General features: G+C 47.3%; 1 protein-coding gene across 1 annotated transcript in view; it reads left to right on the forward strand.

The window, feature by feature from the left end:
- The window catches only part of LOC126094817 (bumetanide-sensitive sodium-(potassium)-chloride cotransporter-like), a 275,910-nt gene that overhangs the window by 112,460 nt on the left and 142,780 nt on the right, over window positions 1-20,670 (forward strand). The window contains exon 9 of the mRNA XM_049909392.1: window positions 627-748. Coding sequence (XP_049765349.1) covers window positions 627-748 — 122 coding nt within the window. The remainder of the gene's footprint in view (window positions 1-626; window positions 749-20,670) is intronic.

Consider the following 20,670-nt stretch of genomic DNA (forward strand, 5'->3'; position numbering starts at 1 on the left):
ACAGCACTGGGTTAAGATCAAAGAAAAGCCATCAGGCAAATATAAAACAATGGAAAATCCAGTATAGAATGCAACAATATTATGAAAAGGAAAGTTACCGTTCACCATATAGCGGAGATGCTGAGTATCAGATACACACAACATAAAGACACACAAGATAGTGTGTTCGGAATATTTCAATGAATTTCAAAAATTTGTTTGGTGTTTTTCATCTAATATTTTTTTAATGCTAGCATTCTTGTTTGTTTATTTAAACACCCACTGTTCAAGGTAACAAAACTTTATGAAATAGTGTCAGTATTGGCTTTTATGAGAAACTGGAATAAAAAGAATGTATAAATATATAAGTATAATTGTGAGATGTGCCTGTTTGCCACTCAGGGCTCCCTCTATTTGGTGTGTAGCAGTCTATCCACTTCATATTGTTGTTAGTTTGTAAGAATATTGAGAAGAAGTAGAAGTACAGTGTATGAATTTTTGCGTTAAAAAAAAAATTAATACCATTGTTATAAATTGTATTTTTATGACAATGAGTGGTCAATGAATAATAAAGAACTGTAAATGAGTTAGTTTCATGTATGTTAGTCAGTTTTAAAATGATTTTGTCTTTGCTTTTGTATTTACAGGTGACCTGAATATTATAGCTCCACTGATATCAAATTTCTTCCTGGCAACATATGCTCTTATAAATTTCAGCACATTTCATGCTTCTCTTGTTAAACCAATTGGTTGGAGACCCAAATTCAGGGTAAGAATCTAAAAATGCCCTGTTGGTAATATGTAACAAGTAATTAGATGCTAATCTGCTTCTCATATGAACTTAACGAAAAATATATGTGGAATTCAGAATGGAATGAAAACATCAGTCTGAGAAATCATGGTAATACACATAAACATGAACATAACTGTTCTTTTCTGAACAGTGTTCTGCTAGAGACTGCAAGCTTTCAGCTTCAGCATCAGTCATATGCAAGCAACTGAGCATCTGCAGTACTCTCAAGTGACTTGGGTTCTAAAGAAATTTTAAGACATCAAAATAATTACTGCTGCCACAGTTATATGTACACAGTGAGAAAGAAAAGCAATAATTATAGCTACAAATCTAATTTCTACATTGTGATCTCTGTTGAGAAGTGTCACAAATTATCTAAGTTTTATGAGAAAAACTTGCAGTGATAGACAAATAAACTTTCAGAACAGTACATTAGATTACCTTCAGAGTTCTAGTGTTAATATGGACATTAGTGTTCACTGAAATTCATTCTTTAAATCATATACTTCAGTATAAAGTTACAAACTTCCTACTTTACGTATAAACTCATAGATCTTCACCACTACTGATGCTTTATTTAATGCTGTTTAATATTTTATTGTTATTTGTTAGGGTTTGTTGGTTGAACCTACAGAGGCTGGATGTCAACTTTGATCCATGACAATGATGTAGTGACACAATACATGAGGAGGCTGGAGGGGGGGGGGGGGGGGGATTACTTCTACAGTATTGTTTTGGGCTGTAGGTTGTGGTGATAGATTAATTTGTAGCATATCCCAAAGTAGAGGTTAAAATGAAACATGATAATTGTGATTTTATGTCATGAGAAAAATTATAACTATTGTTATTGCTCACATTTTACAGATACTGAGTTTCAATGAGTATTTCATGTTCACCATTTTGATCACCTAACAAGTCAAAGTAATGTGTGGTATCAGCAGGTTCAGTATCTCTGTTTATCATCTCCTAGGTGCGGATATGCTCCAGTAATATTTATAAAGCTGTAAATGCACTAAAATTTAACTCCTATAACTGTGAAATTGTAAGCTGTAGTATCTAAACCGCTAGCGTAACTAATTTGCAAAATTCTGTAATGATACACTCCTTGTGCACAATTTATTGCCAGCAAGAACTTAAAATATGAAGAAGAGAAGACTGTGGTGGGGGCATACATGTGCATACAAACTTGTGTAACTGCCACTTTGTCAACAGCCATACTCTGCAAACAACTTTGAAGTGCACTGGCAGAGAGTACTTCCTATTCTGCCAGCTGTTAGGGGTTATTCTAGTTTCCTTCGCATGTGGAGTGTGGTAAAAAGTGATTGCTTAAAGGCCTCTTTATTCACTGTAGCTGATGTAATCTTGTCTTCATAATCCCTGTAGGAGCAATATAGAAGAGCTTAAAGTACCTTTCTAGATTCATCACTTAAAGTTGGCTCTTGAAACTTCCTAAGTAGGCTTTCACAGGATAAATTCCATCTATCTTAAAATGTCTACCAGGTGCTCTGCTGTGGATCAGACAACCCTGTCATTAATTGTGCTGTCCTTTCTTGTATACTTCCAGTATCCCCTATTAGTCCATTTAGTATGGGTCCACAAATGTCAGCAATGTTCCAGGATGAGCAATGTAGACTGATCTCATTTTCCTGGTGTTCTATCAGTGAACTGAAATCTGCTTTACCCATGACTGAGTCTATTTGAATAGTTCCATTTCATATCCCTACAAATTTTTATGATCTTCATTGTGATATTGTCCAGCTGCGATGAATTTCTTAAATGATTTCGTGATACCTTCAGCTGATGTTCTCTTTATTTGACCCTAAGTTGACATTTTATTTATTTGATGGACATCAAATAAAGAGATGGTCAGCTGAAGGCATCATGAAATCATTTAGAAAATTTGTATGAGTTGGCAGATTCTAGCCATGTTTCATTGATATTGTACTCGTAGGATACTAGGTGTTTTCATTTTGTGACATGCTCAGTTTTACATTTTTGTACATTTAAAGCAATACATTTTTGTACATTTAAAGCAAGTTTCCAATCTTTGCACCACTTTGAAAGCTATCAAGCTCTATCTCAATATTCGTGCAGCTATTTTTCATGCAGTACTTCATTTTAAATAATGGCATCATCTGTGGAAAGTCAGAGAATACTGTTATGGAAAACAGGAAAGCAGATAACTGTATACTCAACAAACTGTTCCCATAAATGTCTATACATACACATATTTCAGTACAAAGAAAGATACACATGTACACTGTACAAGGTACAAAGGCTGACTGGAGCATTGACATGGCGCCTCGTCAGAGCAGTTAGTTCAAAGATCATGCTTTACGTGGTCGATGTGACCTATTGATGCCACACAGGCCCCCTCCCTCCTCCTCCTCCTCCTCCTCCTCCTCCTCCTCCTCCTCCTCCTCCTACAGTACGGAGTACAGCCTGTGAGGCCTGGGGGGAGGTCGTGTGGGCGTCGCTTTACGCAAATTTCGAGGTGCATCCGATTTGATGACCCAGATGTGAGACGTCACAACCATGCTCCTGACAAGCTGGCTGGTAGTGCGAGGTGGCAGGCACACGACTGGAAGCTCCATCTCAGTCAGGGTGGCATGCGTAGGTGCAGTAATGGGTTGCAGGTCCACATCATAATCACAGCCAGCGGGGGGCAGCGGATGCGTTGGCCAGACCAGGAATAGAGGTGTGGGGAGGGTTGCGGCATGCGAGTGTGCCTGCCCCTAATGTAGATCGAGACCGCAAAGGTTGCATAGAATCATAAAAAGTGCAGACTCTAACTGTCGATCCAGATCGGTGGTGGAGATGGACAGGCAACCGAACCTAGCGCTCCATGATCAGACGAATCCCTTGCACACGGTTTCTGCTGTGATGTTGGGTAAAGGAACAGCTTCCACTCAATGAGACATGTGGTCGATTGTGGAGAGGATATATCTGTGGCCCTCTGACAGTGGCAGAGGGCCTATAAGGTCAATATGTACATGACGAAAACGTCCTTGCGGAAAGTCAAACTTGCCAAGGGGAGGGAGGGGTGTGGCATCCGACTTTGTTAGGTTGGCAGGAAATGCAGCTGTGTGCCCAGGTTTGACAGTCCTGCTTAACATTTTTCCAAACAAAACGCTTGGTGACGAGGCGTGAGGTGGCACGGACGCCAGGGCAGGCGTGGTTATGCAAGATGTTGAAGGCTTGTTGGCACAGTGTGGGAGGGAGCAACGGCAGCAGAGTGCCGGTAGAAGAGTCGCACCACACTTCATCCAAATGCCGGGGAACTTAGCTTTTGTAAACACAAGCGATGTCTGAGAATCTGTGAGGAGAGCTTGAGATTCCTCGTCAGAGGCCTGGAGAGCAGCGAGGTCGTATAAATCGATGTGTGAGACAGTATTGATCCGCAAAAAAATAAATCAGTGGGGATGTTTTCTGTGCCTTTGATGTAGCGTATGTCCATAGTAAATTGAGAGACCAGATTGAAGAGGCGGAAACGCCGAGGGGGGTGGGTCCTCAGGAAGGTTGCAGAAGGCATCCACCAGTGGTTTGTGGTCAGTAAGGATAAAGAAAGAACAGCCTTCTATGTCAGGGCGAAAGTATTGGATGGCTTCATAGACTGCCAGAAGTTCTCTATCAAAAGTGGAATATTTCTTCTGTGCTGTAGACAGTTTTTTAGAGAAGAAATGAAGGAGTGAAACCGTGTCGCCTTTGTGTTGCTGTAATACAGCCCCAACCACGATGTCACTGGCGTCCGTAGTGATGAATAACTCGGCCGATGGATCGGGGTGGGCGTGTGAGATGGCATGAGCTAATGCTGTCTTTAGAGCCCTGAAGGCCTCTAGCATAGGTTCAGTCCAACGGCAGGCCGGTAAACTGGACCAGAGGTTAAAGGCATAGTACTGAAATTGTCCACCTCGGAAATGACACACCAGGTGCAGATGATACTCTGGAAGGAGCGAGCGGCTGTATGGTCGGAATCGCCGTGAGTGAGGGGGTTGGTTTGGCACCTGGTGTGGCAACAGCGAGAGTTTTCTGTGCACATTGGAAACGAACCCCGTGTGTTAGGACCATAAATCACTGGTGGAGAACTGCTGGTGGTCACATTCTCATGGTACAACATTCCTGGGTGGCGAAGCGCCGTCAGGTGTGCTCGAACACACGTGGTTGAGAAACTGGGTGGTTGAGCCTGGTGAACTTGATGCATAAAACTGTCAGTTACTAAATTGTGAAGAAGGCGAAAGTGGCATAGCTTGATAGCAGTTGAGCGTGCGTGCATTTTGCACGAATGGCAGTGTTGCACACAGCACTACCGCAGTCGACGTTGCAGCGCATAGAGGATCAAAGCACGTGTGCGAATTTGGGTCCCTTTGAACACTACACGAGCGAGCGATGGTAACACGGTTCTGGAAATCGTCCACTTCACCTTTCATGGCGTGCACAGTCCAGCGACATGAAACCTGAGTCCATTGTTTGAGGTAATGGTGTAACCCTCGGCCATTGTAGAGCTGCAAGGTTCAAGGTTAACTTCATTAGAGATTGTGAATCGTTGTCCATTAGTGGCCGAACAACCATTGGCAGGGGATTGGAGTGGCCTGGTAGTAGTAGCTGAGCCTCGAAATCCTTGTATAAAACATTGGGTGAGGCAGCCATGGTGTCAAACGTAAAACCTATTGATTCCATAAGGTACCAAGGCTGACTGGAACATTAACAAGACGGCTTGTCAGAGCAGTTAGAGTTCAAAGATCGTGCTTTATGCAGTCAATGTGACATGTCGACGCCACACTGTTAACATTGTCTGCAATGCCATTTATTTGCAACATGAGCAGCAAGTGTTCCAACACAGTTCCTTGGAGCATACCTGAAGTTATTTCATCTGTCAATGACTTTCCACATAAGACAATAAGCCACGTCCTCCCTACCAAGACATCTTCAATAAAATTAGAAATTCAGTGTGATACTCCCATATGACTGTACTTTCGATAATAAGTGCAAGTGTGTTACCGAGTCAAATGCTTTTTCTGAAGTCAAGAAATATAGCATGTACCTGAGTACCATGATCTGTGGCTTTCAGGGTATCGCATGAAAGTGAGAGTTGAAGTTGGGTTTCACATGGTGAACATTTTCAGAATATGTGCTGGCTGGCATGGAAGAGGTCATTACGTGTATGGACTGCTTTCTTTCAACCACTGGCCACAGTCTTTTGTTCAAGCGGTCTGGAGTATATAATTGATCAAAAGGAGCTAACTCGGTATACAATATTCCACAGGACCCTGGAGTTTTGTTGGATTGGAACAGGTTTAGCCTTTTCTTGAGACCTCTTGGCATAAGTCTCCTTCTACAACACACAATTTATTAAGCACAAATTATTTACAAATAAACCACAGAAAGTAATAGTTCCTGACTTCTGGAAATACACAAAACGAAAAAATTCTTGTGGCTAACGGAGTACTCTGAAAGTTTCTTGAATAACTCACATCTTAGTGCAGGAGAACACTTTGTAGGTTTGCCTGGGAAGCACTGGACTATGAGCCATGCTCTCGCTCATTGAAAACCCAACTGTCAGTTGAACCGTGAGCAAAGACAGTATCACAGTAGATAACAACAAAGTCCAAATCTCAGACCACGAGAACACCATGTAACACTGCTTAATCAACTTGTAATGTCCCCACAGAAAATACCCTCTACCACGCAACAGTTAATCATTGCCAATCAAACCATCCACATTCATTCACTTTGGAAAAGTATCTGATCTGATTTTCTCGTAACATATGCGGCGACAGCTCGACGACGCCAAAGTATTTTCTAGTGCGTTTATTCTTAGAAATAACAGAGATGCATATATGTATTCTCCATGGTTGTTAGTGGTAACGAGGACAGCTTCTGTAGTATCTGTTGAGGGATTGACGTGTTTCTGAGAGATACATATTTTGCTTTTCTTCTCGCTAAAGCGAGCCATTAACATTTGTGCCGCTAGCGGTTTGTTTGAAGAGAAAGAGACTGTAAACGGAAAATAATTAAGACGTGGAATCACCAGAGATCTGGACATGTAATGGAGATGGATAGAATACACAATTTCCTTCATAAATAAGGTTTGTGACTGTTTTGTTCTGGAGTGAATGAATGAATGAGTTTTTTTCTGAATCATTTGATGATCACGTTGGCCCTGTAATTAGTGGGGAAGTTTCAGCTGTGTCGAAGAGAGCCTGCAATCACTGAGTCTGTGTTAAATCGTCCAAAAAGGCTTCGTACACATCTGGAATTCACAATCTTTCGTAAAAGGAACAAATTGTCCACACGATTGATTCTCCCGACTGAATGCAGTGCTTAACAGTAATAATAAATGTAAAGATCTCTTACAGCAAGCCAGCCGCTGAATACCAAGACGGAGGACTCCACCAAAGATTCTATTTGGCTGGTTTCACGTAATGAAATATTATATTAAAAACTGTACATAGATAAAGGAGAGAAAGAGAGAGAGCGAATGAAAATAGAGAATATACTAATAATCCTCCATTAGTCTAACTTTTCGCCTGTCTTATCACGGATCAGCCGAAAAAAGGGGAGGCCCTTACTTTACTGTATAGATTTATGTGTGAAGGTGAAGGGATCTTAAAGGCAACAGATACACGTCTATACAGACAAGACATTACACAAAGTTAGCAGCTAGCTGCATTCATCATCTATTCTTACATGAAGAGACGTCAACTTGATTATCCTTAACATTAAAAAAAAAAAAAAAAAAAAAAAGTGTTAAAAACTGGTACACCAGAGTGCTTGCTGTATACATTGGCTGGTTGTGAAAAGTGAAGCCATGGCAATCTGCAGCAGCCATTAAATCTGCAGTGAGAGTTTTGCCATGTGATCTGGTATCAGTTGATGTATCTGAGCCATGCTACCCTTTCTCTGGCACATCGCCAGAGGGGGTCACGGTGCTTAGCATGCGATCACTGGCGGATTTCAGAGAGAGAGGACACACTAGCATACAGGCAGTTGGTGGCAGGTGACTCGCGTGGACCGTCACATTTCGTGAGCGGGATTGTATCGTATGGGGAGCTGTTTTGAGGTGGGAAGCCATGCCTCATCGGTTTTTGGGTTGCTGCCTGCAAAGTTGCACAGGCAAGATTGCCTCCTGATAGTGACGCTCACTGTTTGACAGTTTGAATCTGCCTGTGGTCGCGTGTGTGTGTTCACTGTTAAATGGTATATTGTCAACTTGATCTGCAAGTTCAAATCTTGCGGATTCGTGTCGTGGCTTTCTGGTTGTGTTCCCCGAATTTTCCTGTTGTTGTTAACGTGTATAGTTGAATGACAATTTGTTTAATGGCAAGCAAGAAGAGGCTTTCAAGAGAGTGACGTTGAGTATTCAATGAACGTACAGTTGAAATTACTGTCCTAACCAAACACGTCATTGTTCTGTGATTATTGATAACTTGGCAAGATTACTACCTTTCAACAGAGCACCGTCCCCCCAGAGGGTCCACAACTCTTTTGTGGATACGTGCATAGCGAGCACGGGACCCCGAGCTAATGTGGCCCTCCTTCCTTTCCGGGCTGCATACCTTCCGTTTCCTCATCCTTCCCCATCCCGCATCTTCGCCCCTCCTCCCCTCACCTCTGGCTCTTTGCTTCCCTTTCTCCCCCTCTGGGAGTATGGTTTGTGCCTCCGTCCGGAGACGGACGCTCTACACTGTTACAAATTCCTTGCTTTCTATACTTGCAAGTCTTCGTCCTTCCTCTGTCCTTCTCTTTTCCTTCCCGCTTCTCTCTGCACTTTTCTCCGCTGCGGCGTTTGAGACCCCTCTTCTTTCCTTTCCCTTTCTCTTTTTTCCTCCCTGTGCGTGTCTGAAGGCCGACCCATGCATAGCCGGTGACGGGGTAACGCATAATTCCCCGCCCCGGGTAGACAGGTAGGACACGTACGTACCCCCTGGTAACGGCCAGGCCCAGGGAGGGGTGATTACCTGAGCTGATACCTTCCGAAAATGCCGATTGGTCCCTCCGTCCGTTTGTCGGGAGGTGTGACCTGAGGTGTGAACAATCACCTAAGGCGGGAGTGCCCTCAGAGAGGGCCCCCACAAGGGAGGAGCGCGCCATCGGAGTCGCCGGTAATCATGGGGGATTCTTCCGCAATGGTTTCCTCACCTTCCACTATGTCTGCTCACAAACGAAAGTTCTCTGAGTCTCAGCCACAGACAGTTCTTCCATCGTTGCCACAGTTCCTTGTTGTTTCTCGGTCTGACGAAGGTCACGACTTCTCCACGGTCAACCCTTTCATTATTCAGAAAGGTGTCGACGCAATTGCAGGTCCTGTAAAGTATTGTTCCAGATTACGGAATGGCACCCTGTTGTTAGAAACAGTCAGTGCCCTCCAGGTACAAAAATTGCTGCGTACTTCTCTGCTCCACAACTTCCCTGTCCGGGTGGAACCGCACCGTACCTTAAATTCCTCGCATGGAGTCGTTTATACACGCTCCCTCGATGGATTGTCTGACGAAGAAATTCAGCACTACCTGTCTGACCAGGGCGTAATGGCTGTTCATAGAGTCATGAAAAGGGTTGACACGAACATCATTCCAACCCGCACTGTCTTCTTGACATTTGACAAAGTTCAACTCCCATCGAAAATCAAAGTAGGTTATGAGATAATTTCCATTCGCCCTTATGTCCCAAACCCTACGCGTTGCTATCGGTGTCAGCGGTTCAATCACACCAGCCAGTCCTGTTCCAATCCGGCCAAATGTGTTACGTGTGGCAAGGATGCCCATGAGGGTGCTTGTACACCTCCATCCCCTCGCTGCATCAACTGTATGGGTGACCACGCTGCTTCCTCTCGAGATTGCTCCGTTTTTAAGGACGAAAAGCTCATCCAGGAAATAAGAGTGAAGGAAAAGGTGTCGACCTTTGCTGCTCGAAAATTATTTGCTGCTCGAAAATTATTTGCCAGCCGCCAGCCCACCGTGCCTCAGACAGGAAAATACAGCACTGTCCTTGCTTCTCCTCGGCCAACAAAGGAGGCGGCCACGCAGACTTGCGACCTCACCTTTAGTGCCACGGTCGTCAGATCGGCCAGCGCAAAGATCACCCGTTCAACCTCACCACTTTCGCCTGCCCACTCTATGGCTCACCCTTCATCGGGTTCTGCTAAATCTCGAGCCCAAAAGTCAGACACCAAGCCTTCCAAAAAAGAGCATACTCGTGAAGAGTTTTTACGTACCGCAACTTCCCAACCATCGGTTCCTCCTTCATCTAAACATCATACTTCTAAGAAGGCTCAAAAGAAACCCAGTTCCTCTCCTTCTCCGCCAAGGCGTGTCCCATCTACAGCACCACCTGGCGGAAATCGCCCTCGGCCGTCTTCTGTGCCGCCGAGGCGTACTGCTGGTGGCCGGTCAACCGACCGATAGCTGGTGGCAGGAGCTGCTCCTGACCAACCTATGGATCAGGATCTTCTGCCTTCGGCTGAATGCCATTCCATGCTGTCGGTCGCTAGCTCCAAGCAGTCTTTGAGATGACAGCAACTTTGGTCCCATTCCTCCATTTTCTGTTCACCCCATGTCCATTATCCACTGGAATATCCGCGGCATTCGAGCCAATAGGGATGAATTGTCGATCCTCTTACGATCCTACTCGCCGGTCATCTTCTGTCTTCAGGAAATAAAGCTGCATCCCCATGACCGCTTTGTTCTCCCTCATTTTCAGTCCATCCGATATGATCTCCCCTCTGTTGCAGGCACTCCAGCCCATGGAGGACTCATGATTCTTCTCCATGATACTCTCCGTTATCACCCAATCCCCTTAAACACTTCCTTCCAACCTGTCGCCGTCCGTCTTTCCCTTTCTGGATACACGTTCTCTCTTTGTACTGTATACATTCCATCGTCCACACCAATGGCACGAGCTGATCTCCTTCATCTTCTTGGTCAGCTTCCACCCCCCTATTTGCTGGTTGGGGACTTCAATGCCCACCACCCGCTTTGGGGATCTCCACATCCTTGTCCACGTGGCTCACTATTGCTAGACGTCTTCCACCAAGCGGATCTAGTTTGCCTCAACACTGGGGTCCCTAGATTTTTGTCTGCCTCCACGACACATTTATCTTATTTGGACCTTGCGGTCGGTACTGTTCTGCTGGCTCGGCGCTTCGAATGGTTCACCCTTGATGATACACACTCGAGTGACCACTTTCCATGTGTCTTTAGACTGCAGCCTCAACTGCCATATATGCGTCCGAGACGCTGGAAGTTTGGCCAGGCAGACTGGACACTTTTTTCGTCTCTAGCGACATTCGATGACCGTCACTTTCCCAGCGTTGACGATGAGGTCACACATGTTACCGACGTTATTCTTACAGCTGCGGAATGTTCAATACCACGCACCTCCGAATTGCCCCGGCGCCCCCAGTTCCTTGGTGAAATGAGGCATGCGAGCTACCTTAAGTATTAACTGTATTTTTCTTACTTGTCACTTCTTCTTCCGTGTGTATTTGCTTTTAGGAAGCTTTAAGTGTCTGGTGCTATTAATAGTGTTCCATAGATTTCGTGTTTGTTTTGAATACAGTCAGAGAGAGTCCCTTTAGTCAACCATAGTGCCAGTAGTGCTAGTGTTTGTTTTCAATACAGTCCAGAGACAGGTAGTGCAATTTTAATTGTTTTCTACAAGAAGTGGCTAGCAACCCCAGTTTAGTGAATAAACAGCCGCCTTTAGTGAATTAGCAGTCTAGTTAAAGGTTGAACAACTCTCTTCAGTAAATTGATTCCTTAGGATGGATAGGATGTGTGACTGCTGTGTACGGACGCAGGAGGAGCTGGCCACTGTTCGCGAACAGCTGAGCGTGTTGATGGCCGCGGTCAGCCGTCTTCAGGCTGCTGCCTCGGAGTGTAGCGGCAGTGGGGAGTCTGGTGCGTCGCAGGGTACACCCCAGGTGTTCCCCCCAGGGGGTCCACAACTCTTTTGTGGATACGTGCGTAGCGAGCACGGGACCCCGAGCTAATGTGGCCTTCCTTCCTTTCCGGGCTGCATACCTTCCCATTCCGCATCCTTCCCCATCCCTATCTTCGCCCCTCCTCCCCTCACCTCTGGCTCTATCCTTCTCTTTCTCCCCATCTGGGAGTATGGTTTGTGCCTACGTCCGGAGACGGACGCTCGTAAATGTACTGCATTTCTTGCCTTCCTTGCTTTTATGTCTTCTTCCTTCCTTTGTCCTTCTGTCTTTTTCCTTCCTTTGTCCTTCTCTTTGTCCTTTGTCCTTCTCTTTTCCTTACCTCTTCTCTTTCTCTTTTCTCCGCTGCGGCGTTTGAGACCCCTCTTCCTTCCCTTCCCTTTCTCTTTCTTCCTCCCTGTGCGTGTCTGAAGGCCGACCCACGCCCTTCGTGCGTAGCCGGTGACGGGGTAACGCGTAATTCCCCGCCCCGGGTAGACAGGTAGGACACGTACGTACCCCCTGGTAACGGCCAGGCCCAGGGAGGGGTGATTACCCGAGCTGATACCTTCCGAAAATGCCGATTGGTCCCTCCGTCCGTTTGTCGGGAGGTGTGACCTGAGGTGTGAACAATCACCTAAGGCGGGAGTGCCCTCAGAGAGGGCCCCCACAAGGGAGGAGCGCGCCATCGGAGACGCCGGTAATCATGGGGGATTCTTCCGCAATGGTTTCCTCACCTTCCACTAAGTCTAGTCACAAACGTAAGCATACTGAGTCTCAGCCACAGACGATTCTTCCATCGTTGCCACAGTTCCTTGTTGTTTCTCGGTCTGATGAAGGTCACGACTTCTCCACGGTCAACCCTTTCATTATTCAGAAAGGAGTCGACGCAATAGCAGGTCCTGTAAAGTCTTGTTCCAGATTACGGAATGGCACCCTGTTGTTAGAAACACACAATGCCCTCCAGTCACAAAAGTTGCTGCGTACTTCTCTGCTCCACACCTTCCCTGTCCGGGTGGAACCGCACCGTACCTTGAATTCCTCGCGTGGAGTCGTTTATACACGCTCCCTCGATGGATTGTCTGACGAAGAAATTCAGCACTATCTGTCTGACCAGGGCGTAACGGCAGTTCATAGAGTAATGAAACGGGTTGACACGAACATCATTCCAACCCGCACTGTCTTCTTGACATTTGACACAGTTCAACTCCCATCGAAAATCAAAGCAGGCTATGAGATAATTTCCGTTCGCCCTTACGTCCCAAACCCTACGCGTTGCTATCGATGTCAGCGGTTCAATCACACCAGCCAGTCCTGTTCCAATCCAGCCAAATGTGTTACGTGTGGCACGGATGCCCATGAGGGTGCTTGTCCACCTCCATCCCCTCGCTGCATCAACTGTATGGGTGACCACGCTGCTTCCTCTCGAGATTGCCCCGTTTTTAAGGATGAGAAGCTCATCCAGGAAATAAGGGTGAAGGAAAAGGTGTCGACCTTTGCTGCTCGAAAATTATTCGCCAGTCGCAAGCCCACCGTGCCTCAGACAGGAAAATACAGCACTGTCCTTGCTTCTCCTCGGCCAACAAAGGAGGCGGCCACGCAGACTTGCGACCTCACCTTTAGTACCACGGTCGTCAGATCGGCCAGCGCAAAGATCGCTCGTTCAACCTCACCACTTTCGCCTGCCCACTCTATGGCTCACCCTTCGTCGGGTTCTGCTACATCTCGAGCCCAAAAGTCGGACGCCAAGTCTTCGAAAAAAGAGCATACTCGTGAAGAGTTTTTACGGACCGCAGCTTCACAACCATCGGTTCCTCCTTCCTCTAAACAACATTCTTCCAAGAAGGCTACAAAGAAACCCAGTTCCTCTCCTTCTCCGCCAAGGCGTGCCCCCTCTACAGCACCACCTGGCGGAAATCGCCCTCGGCCATCTTCTGTGTCGCCGAGGCGCACTGCTGGTGGCCGGTCAACCGGCCGATCGCTGGTGGCAGGGCCTGCTCCTGACCAACTTATGGATCAGGATCTTCTGCCTTCGGCTGAATGCCATTCCATGCTGTCGGTTGCTAGCTCCGAGCAGTCTTTGAGTTGACAGCAACTTTGCTCACATTCCTCCATTCTCTTTTCACCCCATGTCCATTATCCACTGGAATATCCGCGGCATTCGAGCCAATCGGGATGAATTGTCGGTCCTCTTACGCTCCTACTCGCCGGTCATCTTCTGTCTTCAGGAAACAAAGCTGCGTCCCCATGACCGCTTTGTTCTCCCTCATTTTCAGTCTGTCCGATATGATCTCCCCTCTGTTGAAGGCTCTCCAGCCCATGGAGGACTCATGATTCTTCTCCGTGATACTCTCCATTATCACCCAATCCCCTTAAACACTTCCTTCCAAGCTGTCGCCGTCCGTCTTTCACTTTCCGGATACACGTTCTCTCTTTGTACTGTATACATTCCATCGTCCACACCAATGGCACGAGCTGATCTCCTTCATCTTCTTGGTCAGCTTCCACCCCCCTATTTGCTGGTTGGGGACTTTAATGCCCACCACCCGCTTTGGGGATCTCCACACCCTTGTCCACGTGGCTCCGTATTGCTAGACGTCTTCCACCAAGCGGATCTAGTTTGCCTCAACACTGGGGTCCCCACATTTTTGTCTGCCTCCACGACAACCTTATCTCATTTGGACCTTGCGGTCGGTACTGTTCCGCTAGCTCGGCGCTTCGAATGGTTCGCCCTTGATGATACACACTCGAGTGACCACTTTCCATGTGTCCTCAGACTGCAGCCTCAACTGCCATATATGCGCCCGCGACGCTGGAAGTTTGCCCAAGCCGATTGGACACTTTTTTCGTCTCTCGCGACATTCGATGACCGTCGCTTTCCCAGCGTCGACGATGAGGTCACACACATTACCGACGTTATCCTTACAGCTGCGGAACGTTCAATACCACGCACTTCCGAATTGCCCCGGCGCCCCCCAGTTCCTTGGTGGAACGAGGCATGCCGTGACGCAATACGTGAGCGGCGACGTGCTCTTCGCATTTTCCGTCACCATCCTACTTTGGCCAACTGTATCCGCTATAAGCAGCTCCGTGCGCGATGCCGTCGCGTCATCCGCGATAGCAAGAAGGCAAGCTGGAAATTCTTTATTAGCTCATTTAACACCTTCACTCCCTCCTCGGAAGTTTGGAGTCGGCTTCGACGGTTCTCAGGCGCGCCTAGTTTCTCCCCGGTTTCTGGGCTCACTGTCGCGCATGATACCTTAGTGGACCCCGTCGCAATTTCTAACTCGTTGGGTCAGCACTTTGCTGAGATTTCGAGCTCTTCAAATTACCCGCCAGCGTTTCTCCCGAAGAAACGTGCTGCGGAAGTGCGACCTCTTGCTTTCTCCTCCCAAAATCACGAAAGCTACAATACTGTTTTCTCCATGCGGGAACTCCAACATGCCCTCTCATCATCTCGCTCCTCCGCCCCAGGACCGGATGGTATCCATGTCCAAATGTTGCTGCATTTATCCACCCATAGTCTGCGTTATCTCCTTCGCCTTTATAATCGAATTTGGACCGGCAGCACCTTTCCCAGACGGTGGCGGGAAGCTATTGTCGTTCCCGTTCCGAAACCTGGAAAGGACAAACATCTCCCCTCTAGCTATCGCCCCATTTCTCTCACGAGTAGTGTCTGTAAGGTTTTGGAGCGTATGGTGAATTACCGTTTAGCTTGGTGGCTGGAATCCCGCAGCCTTTTAACACCAGCCCAATGCGGATTTCGGAAGCATCGTTCTGCAGTTGACCATCTTGTCGCTCTCTCCACTTATATCATGAACAATTTTCTCCGGCAACGCCAAACGGTAGCAATATTTTTTGATCTGGAGAGAGCATACGATACCTGTTGGAGGACAGGCATCCTCCGCACACTGTTCTCTTGGGGCTTTCGAGGCCGGCTGCCCCTTTTTCTTCGCGAATTTATGGCAGAGCGCACTTTTCGGGTGCGGGTGAACACTACTCTCTCCCGTACCTTCTCCCAAGAAAACGGGGTACCCCAGGGATCCGTGCTGAGTGTTGTACTGTTTGCCATCGCCATAAATCCAATTATGGATTGTCTCCCTCCTGATGTCTCGGGCTCCCTCTTTGTGGACGATTTTGCGATCTACTACAGCTCTCAACGGACCAGCCTTCTTGAACGACGTCTTCAAGGATGTCTCGATCGCCTCCACTCGTGGAGCATCGAAACTGGCTTCCGTTTTTCACCCAGTAAGACCGTTTGTGTCAATTTTTGGCGACGTACGGAGTTTCTTCCGCCCTCCTTACATCTAGGTCCTGTCAACCTTCCGTTTTCAGACGTCGCTAAATTCTTGGGTCTTATGTTTGACAGAAAACTATGCTGGTCCTCCCACGTTTCCTATCTTTCGGCTCGCTGTCTGCGATCCCTCAACACCCTCCGTGTCCTGAATGGTACCTCCTGGGGAGCGGACCGAGTGGTCCTTCTCCGCCTCTATCGCGCCTTAGTGCGCTCGCAATTGGATTATGGAAGCATAGTCTACTCCTCTGCTCGGCCGTCTATTCTTCGGCGTCTCGACTCTATCCACCACCGTGGATTACGTTTAGTGTCTGGAGCTTTTTACACTAGCCCTGTGGAAAGCCTTTATGCTGAGACTGCTGAACCTCCGCTGTCCAATCGGCGAGCAGTCCTCCTGAGTCGTTATGCTAGCCGTCTGTCTTCCATGCCTGCTAATCCAGCCCACGACCTTTTTTTCGACGCCTCCTTTGATGTAGGGTATGCAGGCCGCCCCTCCTCCCTACTACCCCCGGGAGTCCGCTTCCGTCAACTGCTCCATTCTCTTTCCTTCCGCTTTCCTAAACCCTTCCTGACAACTTGGGGTACAGCACCGCCTTGGCTCCGTCCCCGGATCTGCCTGCTCCGTGACCTTTGTCAATTTCCCAAAGATGGTACCCCTACACTTGTTTATCTTCGGGCATTTGCTGCTCTATGTGCAGAAATGACGGACGCCACATTTATTTACACCGACGGCTCGAAAACATCGTTAGGTGTAGGGAGTGCCTATATTGTTGGCGACACCCCAAATCGCTTTCGGCTTCCCGACCAGTGTTCGGTTTATACTGCGGAGCTTTACGCTGTTCTCCAGGCTGTCCACTACATCCGCCGCCATCAGCGGATACAGTACGTTATCTGCTCAGATTCTCTCAGCTCTCTCCTCAGTCTCCAAGCTCTTTACCCTGTGCACCCTCTGGTCCACCGGATTCAGGACTGTCTGCGCTTGCTTCACCTGAGGGGCGTCTCGGTGGCGTTCCTCTGGCTCCCGGGACACGCTGGTATCTGTGGGAATGAGGCGGCCGATATAGCGGCCAAGGCCGCAGTCTCTCTTCCTCGGCCAGCTATTCAGTCGCTTCCCTTCACCGATCTTCGGAACGATTTATGTCGCCATGTTGCTCATTTATGGCATGCCCATTGGTCGGCACTTCCCTGTAATAAATTGCGGGAAGTGAAAGCCCTTCCTTGCGCTTGGACCTCTTCCTCCCGAACGCGTCGTCGGGAGGAGGTAATTTTAGCTAGACTCCGGATAGGGCATTGTCGTTTTAGCCATAGACATCTTTTAAGCGGCGATCCTCCCCCACTCTGTCCCCACTGCTCTCAGCTGTGGACGGTAAGACACCTTTTAATTGAATGCCCCTATTTTAATCCGTTACGCTCCCGTCTACAGCTATCGCCTGATCTATCGTCGATTTTAGCAGATGACACGCGCTCCGCCGACCGCGTTCTACAGTTTATTAGTGACAGTGAAATACGTCAGTCATTTGAAGCTTTTTTTTTGGGGACAATCACCCCCTTTCTGTAGTGGATTTTTAAGCAGTCTTCTGTTTTTAGTTTCTCCAATTTTCTGACTTTGTTCCCATTGCTGCTGGTTTTAAATTTCGGTTTTTTACTGTCTTAGGTCACGGGCTGGGCGCTGATGACCATAGAAGTTTTGCGCCCTAAAACCACAACAAAAAAAAAAAAAAAAAAAAAAAACCCAGGTGTTACATGCTTCACATACTGTCCCTGCTGTCGAGACATCTTCGCCGGTACCGGGCGCGGTTGGGCCACCCTCTCCGCAAGGGGAGTGGCGGGTTCAGCGGCGTTCGCGGCGCACGAGGCGGAGGGTCAATGTGGAGGCTGGCCGTGTGGCATCGCCCGCTCTGCCTGTGAGTGGACATGTGGCTGCTCCTTCAGCAAGGTCCGAGCAGGCACACGGGGGGAGGGGTTTATTAGTTATTGGGAGCTCCAACGTTAGGCGGGTGATGGAGCCCCTTAGGGAAATAGCGGGAAGGTCGGGGAAGAAGGCCAGTGTTCACTCTGTCTGCTTGCCGGGGGGCCTCATCCGAGATGTGGAGGAGGCCCTACCGGCGGCGATAGAGAGCACTGGGTGCACCCGACTGCAAATTGTTGCTCATGTCGGCACCAATGACTCCTGCCGTCTGGGTTCAGAGGTCATCCTCAGTTCGTACAGGCGGTTGGCGGAATTGGTGAAGGCGGAAAGCCTCGCTCGCGGGGTGGAATCAGAGCTAACAATTTGTAGTATCGTTCCCAGAACCGATCGCGGTCCTCTGGTTTGGAGCCGAGTGGAAGGCTTAAACCAGAGGCTCAGACGATTCTGCGGAGATCTGGGGTGCAAATTTCTCGACCTCCGCTATCGGGTGGAGAAATGTAGGGTCCCCCTGAATAGGTCAGGCGTGCACTACACGCCTGAAGCGGCTACAAGGGTAGCGGAGTACGTGTGGAGTGCACATGGGGGTTTTTTAGGTTAGAGAATCCCCTCCCTAGGCCCGACAAGACGCCTCCTGAGACGCGGCAAGGTAGGAGTAGGCAAAATGCAACAGGGAATAACAATATTAATGTGCTAATAGTAAACTGCAGGAGCGTCTATAGAAAGGTCCCAGAACTGCTCTCATTAATAAACGGTCACAATGCCCATATAGTACTAGGGACAGAAAGTTGGCTGAAACCAGACGTAAACAGTAATGAAATCCTAAACTCGGATTGGAATGTATACCGTAGAGACAGGCTGAACAGTGAAGGGGGAGGCGTGTTTATAGCGATAAGAAGTGCAATAGTATCGAAGGAAATCGACGGAGATCCGAAATGTGAAATGATTTGGGTGAAGGTCACGGTTAAAGCAGGCTCAGACATGGTAATTGGATGTCTCTATAGGCCCCCTGGCTCAACAGCTGTTGTGGCTGAGCACCTGAAGGATAATTTGGAAAATATTCCGAGTAGATTTCCCCACCATGTTATAGTTCTGGGTGGAGATTTTAATTTGCCAGATATAGACTGGGAGACTCAAACGTTCATAACGGGTGGCAGGGACAAAGAATCCTGTGAAATTTTTTTAAGTGCTTTATCTGAAAACTACCTTGAGCAGTTAAACAGAGAACCGACTCGTGGGGATAACGTATTAGACCTTCTGGTGACAAACAGACTCGAACTATTTGAAACAGTTAACGCAGAACAGGGAATCAGCGATCACAAAGCGGTTACGGCATCGATGATTTCAGCCGTAAATAGGAATATTAAAAAGGGTAGGAAGATTTTTCTGTTTAGAAAAAGTGACAAAAAGCAGATTTCAGAGTACCTGTTGGCTCAACACAAAAGTTTTGTCTCAAGTACAGATAGTGTTGAGGATCAGTGGACAAGGTTCAAAACCGTCGTACATTATGCGTTAGATGAGTATGTGCCAAGCAAGATAGTAAGAGATGGAAAAGAGCCACCGTGGTACAACAACCGAGTTAGAAAACTGCTGCGGAAGCAAAGAGAACTTCACAGCAAACATAAACATAGCCAAAGCCTTGCAGACAAACAAAAATTACGCGAAGCGAAATGTAGTGTGAGGAGGGCTATGCGAGAGGCGTTCAATGAATTCGAAAGTAAAGTTCTATGTACTGACTTGGCAGAAAATCCTAAGAAATTTTGGTCTTATGTCAAAGCAGTAGGTGGATCAAAACAAAATGTCCAGACACTCTGTGACCAAAATGGTACTGAAACAGAGGATGACAGACTAAAGGCCGAAATACTAAATGTCTTTTTCCAAAGTTGTTTCACAGAGGAAGATTGCACTGTAGTTCCTTCTCTAGATTGTCGCACAGATGACAAAATGGTAGATATCGAAATAGACGACAGGGGGATAGAGAAACAATTAAAATCGCTCAAAAGAGGAAAGGCCTCTGGACCTGATGGGATACCAGTTCAATTTTACACAGAGTACGCGAAGGAACTTGCCCCCCTCCTTGCAGCGGTGTACCGTAGGTCTCTAGAAGAGCGTAGCGTTCCAAAGGATTGGAAAAGGGCACAGGTCATCCCCGTTTTCAAGAAGGGACGTCGAACAGATGTGCAGAACTATAGACCTATATCTCTAACGTCGATCAGTTGCAGAATTTTGGAACACGTATTGTGTTCGAGTATAATGACTTTTCTGGAGACTAGAAATCTACTCTGTAGGAATCAGCATGGGTTTCGAAAAAGACTGTCATGTGAAACCCAGCTCGCGCTATTCGTCCACGAGACTCAGAGGGCCATAGACACGGGTTCACAGGTAGATGCCGTGTTTCTTGACTTCCGCAAGGCGTTCGATACAGTTCCCCACAGTCGTTTATTGAACAAAGTAAGAGCATATGGACTATCAGACCAATTGTGTGATTGGATTGAGGAGTTCCTAGATAACAGGACGCAGCATGTTATTCTCAATGGAGAGAAGTCTTCCGAAGTAAGAGTGATTTCAGGTGTGCCGCAGGGGAGTGTCATAGGACCGTTGCTATTCACAATATACATAAATGACCTTGTGGATGACATCGGAAGTTCACTGAGGCTTTTTGCAGATGATGCTGTGGTGTACCGAGAGGTTGTAACAATGGAAAATTGTATTGAAATGCAGGAGGATCTGCAGCGAATTGATGCATGGTGCAGGGAATGGCAATTGAATCTCAATGTAGACAA

The sequence above is a fragment of the Schistocerca cancellata genome, chromosome 8, assembly GCF_023864275.1.
Source record: "Schistocerca cancellata isolate TAMUIC-IGC-003103 chromosome 8, iqSchCanc2.1, whole genome shotgun sequence".
Taxonomy (NCBI): Eukaryota; Metazoa; Arthropoda; class Insecta; order Orthoptera; family Acrididae; genus Schistocerca; species Schistocerca cancellata.